Source organism: Enhydra lutris, unplaced genomic scaffold, assembly GCF_002288905.1.
Source record: "Enhydra lutris kenyoni isolate GAN:26980312 unplaced genomic scaffold, ASM228890v2 scaffoldscaffold7, whole genome shotgun sequence".
In the NCBI taxonomy this organism is placed as follows: Eukaryota; Metazoa; Chordata; class Mammalia; order Carnivora; family Mustelidae; genus Enhydra; species Enhydra lutris.
The window spans coordinates 21,066,388-21,076,289 of record NW_019154091.1 but is presented as its reverse complement, the minus strand read 5'-3'; the positions used below and the strand labels follow the sequence as shown (position 1 = coordinate 21,076,289).

Genomic DNA, 9,902 nt, shown 5'->3' with positions numbered 1-9,902 from the left:
AGTGTGGGAGAAGGGAGGAGGTTCTGCAGCTCCAGGGCGCTTTCCCTGCGGGAGCTGCGGCGCTGGGGGCGCACACAGGAGCTGGGTTTCTCCCGTGGTGGCCCCGGCCCCTGCCTCCCACCCCCCAGCCCCCACTCCAGCCTGTTGCTTCCCCGACGCTCCAGGTCGGCTTTTGCCTGCAGCTCTAGTGTTCTCGCCAAACTCCAGCGCCCGGCGCTCCGCTCCGGAGCTGCCCCCGCCTCCCGCACGCTCCCCGTCGGCTTTGGGAAGTCGGGATCGTCCCCAGCTGTCGTCTGCCGAGTGCACTCCGGGACCTCGGGCAGCGCGGCCGGCTGGGGGGCCCGACCGGCGGCGATGAAGCCGTCTTGGTTGCAGTGTCGCAAAGTGACCGGCGCAGGGGGACTCGGGGGGTCCCTGCCCGGGTCCGCGGTGGCGCGGGGGGCCGGCCCGGCCCGCAGAGCGTACGTGGCCCCCGGCCCTCGGGGCGCCCTCGGGGGCGGGGGCTGCCGAGCGCTGTCTATGGCCGGCGGTGGCAGCGAGTACAAGACCCACTTTGCGGCCTCGGTGGCCGACCCCGAGAGGTTCTGGGGCAAAGCGGCCGAGCAGATCAGCTGGTACAAGCCCTGGACCAAAACGCTGGAGAACAGATACCCCCCTTCCACGAGTTGGTGAGTGACTCCTTCGCCGAGCCAGATATCCCACGACTTTTGGGCGACCGGGCCCGACGTCCCCTTCGCGGGGAGCCTGGCACTGTTAGGAGAGAAATTCAGGACTGGAGATGTGCTCAGATCTTTCGATTTGTGTTTAATTTAAATTTTATAGTCAACTCTTTTGCCATCTTTTGAGGGGTTGGGCTACTTGTTATGAGCCCAGTTTCCTATAGCCCAGAGATTTACTGGCACGGCAGGGCTCTGCCTGACACTGACGATATTACACGACTAAAACAAAGGTCTGGCCCCAGGGACAGCACTGTCCAGTATGGGAGACAGCCACGGAGACAAATGGGAACAGTGGGATAAACTAGGCAATTATTGCCAAGTATCCACACACTGCAGGGAGGAAGAGATTTAAATGAAGAAAGACTTCAATAAAATCATGCCTAACTAGGGTTTGAAAGGATGGGTGTATCTTTTCAAGGTGGACAAGGATCTAATTATTAAAGACCAGGGGTTGGAAAACAGGCTGAAATTTGACTGTTACTGTGGTTGCAAATTGTTGTGTTGGCTGGAGAGGTGGGAGGAGGGCTCGTGAGCCAGCTTAGATTAGATCCATAGCCCTATTGTCTATATGAAGCCACAATATGAGGTACTCCAGAATTATGCACATATAGGCCAGGTGGTGCTAGAAATCATGGTAGGAATATATATATATATATATATATATATATATATATATATGGTCTAGAGTTGCAACTATAAGCAGCTATAAACATTATTTTTACATCACAACCAAACAGAGATACATTGTAGAATAAATGCCAGAATAGGTGGCACACAGTCTATGAAAACTGGAATTGTGGCTGCTTGTTCAGCTATGTGCTTAATAAGAATGTGGCTGCTCTCATCTGCTGGCCATTAGAGAGAGATGTTTCCTGTAAAAGTTTGAGAAACACTGCAGTGGGTTCCCAAATTTCCAAATTCCCAGCAATGAGATTGGGGAAATGACAGGTTTGGGTTTGACAAATGTCTCCTTGTTGAAATGGAGAAAGGTAAGCCAACCAGACCCTGTTCTGTATTGTCATCATGCCCCCCTTCATTGTTTGGAACAGTTTACATAGTTTTCCCTTTAGAATGTGAGCACCTTTTCTCTTCTGGTTTAATTTTTTCAGTAGTGTTTGACTAACCCTCTTTGACAAGCCTGACAGTGATCGAAACACCATGTGTATTTATATGTCTATGTCTATATGTCTATATATATACATATATGTGTGTACATATATGTATATATGTAGACATAATATAGTACACATAAACATACACACACACATACGTGTGTATATGTCATATATGTGTGTATATATGTAAGTCATGATGACCCATGACGACTAAGAGCATGTTCTGTGGAGCCAGAATACTGGGTCTGAGTTCTGGGTCTCCCAGTTACTGGCTGTGTGTTCACAGCTGAGTTACTTAATCTCTCTGCTTCAGTGTTCTCATATATAAATGTGGTAATAGTGTGAGGATTAAATGGGTAAAGAATTAAGACCATGGCTTGGATGAAATAGATTTTAAAAATTTTGGATACTCTTTGCACTCTTATACCATAGTTATTTTGGGAGGAGAAAATTCTTGTGTTTCTTAGATCAAAACAAAAATCATGGTCTTTCCAAGAGTGTATTCTCAAAGTTGTGTGTCTATATATCTGTCATAAAGTATAGTACTGAAAATGGTTTATGTGACCACCCCCTCCCCCAAAACCATGTGAAGAGAAGTTAATTAAGAAGTCATGGGGGGGGGGGGGCGCCTGGGTGGCTCAGTGGGTTAAAGCCTCTGCCTTTGGCTCAGGTCATGATCTCAGAGTCCTGGGATCGAGCCCCGCATCGAGGGGTCTCTGCTCAGCAGGGAGCCTGCCTCCTCCTCTCTCTCTGCCTGCCTCTCTGCCTACTTGTAATCTCTGTCTGTCAAATAAATAAATAAAATCTTAAAAAAAAAATTTAAAAAAAAAAAGGAAAAAAAAAAAGAAGTCATGGGGGAGAAAAAAAGAAAGAAGTCATGGGGATATTCCAAGTAAAAACAAATGAAGGCCATATATAAGGCAGTAGCAGTGACAATGGAAGGGAAAGCAGAAGTTTCTAGAGGGTTGGTGGGGTTGACAGGGGCCCGAGTGAGTGCAGAGAATGTGGAAGTCAAAGGTTCATCAAATAGGTATTTTAGACCTGGAGATTTTTTAAAAAAAGATTTTATTTGTTCATTTATTTGTGAGAAGTAGAGACAGCACAAGTGGTGGGGAAAAGCAGGGGGAATGGGAGAAGCAGACTCCTCTGCTGAGCGGGGAGCCCATGTGCCACTGGATCCTAGGACCTTGAGATCATGACTTGAGCCAAAAGCAGCCACTTAACCTACTGAGCCATCTATGCAGTCTTAACCTGGAGATTTTCTTTCTAACTTTTTTCTTCTTAATCTCTAATTGCTTGCCTAAATTTTCTAAAATTATCTGCATTGAATTTTTTTTTTAAAGATTTTTATTTATTTATTTGACAGACAGAGATCACAAGTAGGCAGAGAGGCAGGCAGAGAGAGAGGAGGAAGCAGGCTCCCCGCTAAGCAGAGAGCCCGATGTGGGGCTCCATCCCAGGACCCTGGAATCATGACCTGAGCCGAAGGCAGAGGCTTTAACCCACTGAGCCACCCAGGCGCTCCTGCATTAAATGTCTTTAATGACATTTTTACCAAAGGGTCTTCGTGTTTTCAAAAATTCAATGCATTTTAAATAACTGACATTTGATAACACTATAACTGAACTCTTCATCTTTGTACTCTTGGAATCACGTGGCCATACCTGTTTTATAGCAACCCAAAAGATCAAGGTGCATAAAGATAAGTTTGTGTGTCCGTATTTATTTTAGCAGTGTGATTGGATTTTACTAAGAATTTTGGTTGGCAGAGAAGAATTAGGCAGGAAAATGAAGGTAGGAGACCGTATATCTAATCTTAAACTTCAATAAGCGCTTTCAGTTTCAAATAGAATCCATTACTGTGTTGGACACATATTTGCAGATATTCCTCATGGGTTAACAGTTATCTATAAAGCTAAATTCAAGGGCAGGATGAATGTCTCTCTTTTTTTGTCTTTATATCCCTAGGATCTAGGGTAGAGCTGACGTACGAGTTTTTAAAAATTGTTAGTAAAGTAACAGAATACGTAGATGCGATGATTTTTGCTTCTGTATGTCTTTGGGAGGTGGTAAGGGGATATAAGCATAATTTGATGTGAAAGAGACTTGCTTATTTTCTGCGTCACTGGGAGCTGGGCAATGGAGATGTGGACAGCCAAATCTTTCAGTAAACCGAGGCGAGGTTGCTAGAGCTTTCTTCTCCTAGACGGAGCTGCCTTACCTGGAATCAAGATCTCTGGTGCCCTTTGACTTCTCTGTCTTCCTTATTATCTTGTCTGTTTTTCTTGAAAGTAAACTCCACTCAGCATCTGTAGACCTATCAAAAGCTCCAACACATAAATAGTAACGCATGCGAGCTTTCACAGTGGCATAAACTAACTATCCCATAGCAGTTTACATACGCAGGAGTATGAACATGGAATAGAAATCCTTAAGGGTGATAAACTGAAGGGACTTTCCATTGAAGTGAATAGCCCTGCAACATACATTTCAGGTACCGTAATCTCTGAGATCTCTGAAAGATAAATCCCAGTTACATGTAGGTGCTCTAGGAAGTTGGGAAGAACCACCTTTTGTTACAGTTTGGTGATTAATTCACATTCTTGATATCTGGCTTTTGGGGGTACTAAAGTGTCTATTTTAGGAACTTCAGTGGAAAACTGCAGTCAAAGGTGAAGCAATTAGAATTCCGAGTAGTTTCTCTAATCCTGAACAAGGAAATGGATGTTTGGGTTATTTTCTCCTCCTGCATTAGATATCCTGCTGCCTAGCCTGAAATAGAAATCCAGCTGCCACTCTCTGAAGTAAAGATTAGGCAGTCCACTTTTGTGTTGTACTTTGTGGTTGACTCTTCTGTCTAGGTCATCACTTTATTCTTTTCTGAAAGCATTGCAACCCATTTTTGCTTATTTTTATTTAAACAACATTCCATGATAAGACTCTCCTATACTATTTGATTTAGAATTTAATATGTAATAACAGTGACTATAAGCTGAAAAGGAAAGGCTCCCAACTAAATGCGGATTACTAGAAAATGATTTCAGCTTGGTTAACCTGTCTATAATGGAAAGTGTGTGGGTTTTTCAACATGCAAGATCTCAGTTCCTTACTAGCTATAAGATAAAGGTTGTTTAATTCCTCTAAGTCTTCAAATGTTCCATAAGAGTTAAAGACATCAATCATTCACTTATTGTGTGGATACTACAGAGAAAATGATGGAAGAGATAGTGAAGGAACCTACCACATAGCAGCAGAGGAGACATACATTAAAAAAATTATCACAAAGTTGTTTATTTAGAATTGCAATAGGTATTATGAAATACAGTGGTTAGTGGTGGATGTAACATAGTCTTCTCTAGAAGGATCGTGGAAGGAGTCTTGAGGAAATGATATTTATACGGAGATCCCAGTGAGTAGAGAGATAAGACATGAAACGTGGGGAGGAACATTCCAGGCAAAGAGCGCAGCAAAGAGCACGGCAAAGGCCATGAGGTATGAAGTAGCTCAGTAGCTTGTAGAAACTGAAAGAAAGCTAATGTGGCTGGGGCTTAGGGAATGACAGGGGAAATTATAAAGAAATGGAAGAAGAGAGCCGTATGGTAAATGGTCTTGTGAGTCATGTTATGGAATTTTACATTTTTTTCCTGGTACATAACATGCCATATATTCATGGATGGCCAGAACATGAATTTACTACTTTTCTTTCTGTACTTGAAAAAGATGGGTGTGAGTTCAACCCCAGTTCTGCCACTGACCTTGGGCAAGCTTCAATATCCTTATTTGTAAAATGAGAATGATGACAGCATCAGAATTTTTTTTTTTAGGGTTATATGGGGATATCAGGATAGTATCAGGATTTTTTTTTGGATTAATTTTTAGGATAATATGGGTGTAGGGAGGGACTTGTAAAATGCTTGGAGCTGTGCCTGACACACAATACTGGGTATGAATGTCTTTGAAATATGATCTGGGAGGTTTTCAAAGATATGGTAACATTCAAACTGGATCTTAAGATAGGACTTTAGAAGAGAAATATTTTTGTGTGGGGAGCAAACATGACAAAGGCATAGAGGTTAGAAAAAATCAAGTGTGCTTATGTATGGGAGGACAGTTGGCTTGTAGAAGATATTTTGAGTTACTGGTACAGTAGTCTCCCTTACCCATGGGGGATACAGTCAAAGACCTCAGAGGATGTGTGAAACCATGGATAGAATTGAACCCTCATATACTGTTTTTTTCTGTATATACATACTTATCATAAAATTTAATTTATAAACTAGGTACAGTACGAGATTAACAGCAACTCATTAAATAGAATAATTATAATACACTGTAATAAACATTATGTAAATGTGGTCTCTTTCTCTCAAAATATCTTATTGTACTGTACTCATCTTTCTTCTTCTTGTGATAAAATACCTACGTGATAAGATCAAGTGAGATGAAGGACATAGACACTGTAACAAATGTTGGGCCTGAGTTTGACCCCAGGTAACTGAAAACAGCAGAGTGAAACCACAGTTAGGGGGGAGGGCACTGCTGCACTCAAATTCAGAAGGAAGTTTCAGGATGGTTTCAGAAATCTTGGAATAGGAAGCAAAAGGTTTTGCCTTCACTTCTTGGGCTACAGGTCACAATCTGACTCTAAGCCTACAAGTGGGTTTTGTTTGAGCCAGATGTTGAGTTTTTGTTTATTTAAGTAGTTCTCAGTATTTAAACATGGGAAGATTTCACCTAAAATCCACATTTCTGGTATCAATTCAATTTTTGGTCTTCTTTTGACAAAAAAGTGGAACATCCACTAGCAATGGGCAGCACTTGCCCAGAACTGAGTAACTCCTATCCCCAGGCTAAATGTGACATTGAGACCGCCTGAAAGTGGGGTTCAGGGAAGGAAGGAAGTTATGGTAATGGCAAGAATGTGAGTCAGATCTCCAAGTTGGGGAATTGATTGTGAAATGAAAGTTCATTGGCTGAAACCTGGAGGGGGCTTGATGTACGACTATAGACTCGACTCTAAGTTGAAAAGATGTAAAGTTAAAGCCTGATGAATGTTGAGTGGAGATGGGGGTGGAGGGAGAGAGAGGAAGAGGAACATACTAAAAACTAAACTTTGGAGACAAGTAGGAAAAAATACCTTGCAATAGTGGATGGGACCTTGGTCAAAGAAGTAGGAGAAGGAAGAGCAGGATATTTCAATGTCCTGGAGTATGAAGAAGGGAACAGATAAAAGAAGGACCATCAGTAGAGGTTAAGGGCTCTAGAGATGTTTGAAGGCAACGGAGGTGTGGAAGAGCAATTTTTTTTTTTTTAAGATTTTATTTATTTATTTGACAGACAGAGATCACAAGTAGGCAGAGAGGCAGGCAGAGAGAGAGGAGGAAGCAGGCCCCCTGTGGAGCAGAGAGCCCGATGTGGGGCTCGATCCCAGGACCCTGGGATCATGACCTGAGCCGAAGGCAGAGGCTTTAACCCACTGAGCCACCCAGGCGCCCCTGGAAGAGCAATTTTGATTCAGAAATCCTCAGGGACTTTTCATAATGTGATGTGAATGGAGGGACAGAGGCGAGACCAAGAGCAGTGCATTACAGAGTGAGCTGACGGTGGGTGGAACATTCCATGGAGGAATTAGAGACAGCAAGGGGAGACAGAATGACAGCATGTAGATGCACCTGAGCTATGAAATACTTTCCTCCCTCTCTTTTCCTTCCTCCCCTTTTAGGAGAAACCCGTGTTTAAAGGCAGAAGTGAAGAAATCTGTGACATAGGAATGAAGGGAATTTTGCTTATTTTGAAACCCATTCCTCATCAACAGGCCTCCCTGTTTTTGCAGCTTTGTGTGGTTTTTTATCTTTCTTTTGTTTAGGTACTAGAAGTTCCCAGAGGAAACTGCATGGAAAAGTCTAAACGATGAAATAAAGAGCTACTCAGCCAGTCTGTCTGTTCTTGTTATATACTGTCACAGTTCTATTTCTCTAGATAGTTACACATTTCATTGAGAGTTTACAGGGAAAATAAGGAGGCAGTTGAAAAGGGATGAAATAATAGTCGTTGATTTACTTAATTATTCTTGGGTTGTTAGGCATTGTATAAGTAAGTGGTTCAGAGGAGGAAAAAGTTCTTTATCTCGTATTTCCAACTTTTCTGTGAGTTTGACTTTGTTTCCAAGGAAAAGAAATACGGACAATATAATGTGAATTTTATATAACTGGAAAGTAATTTAATTTCCCTAATGAATTTTGGTGCTTTGGCAATCCATCAGTCAGCCACATTAAACTATTTGGGAAATTTAGTCTTTTTTTTTTTTTTTTTTTTTTTAACTTATTGAGATTCTTTGAATTTTCCTTCATATTTATCAGAGTTTATTAAAATGATGTTTAATTCTGGTTTGAAGGAGAGAGGCTTACCTAAAGATGAAAACTTTGTCCCCTTTTGACAAACTCTAAATGAAATGAATTTATTCATAATATCGTGCACAGTACAGGCATATTTAAAATTTAAATTGTCATTTTCCTATAAATACAAAAAATATTTTAAGAAGGTACATGGTCAACATGAAAAATGGCCTGTTAGAAATCCAGTCCCGCAGAAAAACCTCTATCGAGAAAGCCCAATTTTAAAAGATGGGCCTTATTTTATATTCTGAAGGTCAACAGCTTGATACTGTGCCATATCTAATTTTCTCAGTCTGTCATGCTGCTGAACCTCCAGGACAGAACAGAGTGAACTACAGGAATGCTGCAATTATATAAGCAAGGATGGATTGCCTGACAAATGGCACAATCCATGAACAATGGAAATTCAATCAGCTGTGACTGGATCAACTACCAGGTGCATGGGAAAATCCAAACTCTGAGCAAGCACCTCCTGGAAGGTGGCTTACTTCTCCTTTGTTCGCGCCATATACTATGAGGTGAGGGAAAAAAAAAATCCAGTGGTTGAAGGTATTGTATCTGCTGCTACTCCTTATTTTCTTTCTTTTCTCTCTCTCTCTCTCTTTTTAAGAATTCTACTTTCATAAGCAACACGCAGCAACTCATTGCTTTCCACGGTGGTGTGACATGTGCAAGAGAAATATGTAGGAGGCTGATGAATCTTTGTGACAATATATGAATCTAATAACCTCTTTAAATTACAATTTTAGAAGCACATCTGAATGTGCAATTCAAATCCTTTATCTAAACCATGGAGATAGAGAACTTCCTATAAAGGAGGTTAATTTTATTTGCTTTTGTTGGAATTATGGCCAAATGAGGTAAAAAGATAGTGCATAGAAAGGAGGAGTAATATTCTTTTTTTCTTTAACATCTTAATTTAATTTTATTTTTTACAGTGTTCCAGAATTCATTGTTTATGTACCACACCCAGTGCTCCATGCAATATATGCCCTCCATAATACCCACCACCAGGCTCACCCATCCCACCACCCTCCTCCTCTCCAAAACCCTCAGTTTGTTTCTCAGAGTCCACAGTCTCGCAGGGTTTGTGTCCCCCTCCGATTTTCCCCAACTCACTTTTCCTTTCCTTCTCCTAATGTCCTCCATGTTATTCCTTATGCTCCACAAGTAAGTGAAACCATATGATAATTGACTCTCTCTGACTTATTTCCCCAGTGTAATCTAGGAGGAGTATTATTATGATATCCAGGAAAGTTGAAGTTTAAGAATTTTGAATTTCGGGGCACCTGGGTGGCTCAGTCGTTTAAGCATCTGCCTTGGGCTCTGGTCATGATCCTAGAGTCCTGGGATTGAGCCCTCAGAGGCTCCCTGCTTAGCAGGAGTTGGCTTCTCCCTCTCCCTCTGCTCCCCACTCCCCACGCTCACTAGCTTGCTCTCTCTTGCTCGCTCATTTTCTCTTTCTCAAATAAATAAATAAAATCTTTAAAAAAAATTTTTTTTTGAGTTTGAAGTAGTCCAGTTGAAAGTCTTAGAATAGCTAAAAATAAATAAATAAATAAGCTCTTTCAAACTGTAGTTTAGAGAGGGTAGAACTTAACTTGTGACTTTCAGTAAATAGTGAATTTTACTGATTTAAAATATAAATGTTTCTAAGTGGGAGAAAAGCAATT

At 41.6% G+C, this 9,902-nt stretch overlaps 1 protein-coding gene across 1 annotated transcript in view; it reads left to right on the top strand.

Annotated features, from left to right (window-relative positions):
* Positions 1-339: 339 nt before the first annotated feature.
* The window catches only part of LOC111142159 (acyl-CoA synthetase short chain family member 3), a 153,632-nt gene continuing 144,069 nt past the window's right edge, over positions 340-9,902 (top strand). The window contains exon 1 of the mRNA XM_022495151.1: positions 340-668. Coding sequence (XP_022350859.1) covers positions 355-668 — 314 coding nt within the window. The 5' untranslated portion in view covers positions 340-354. The remainder of the gene's footprint in view (positions 669-9,902) is intronic.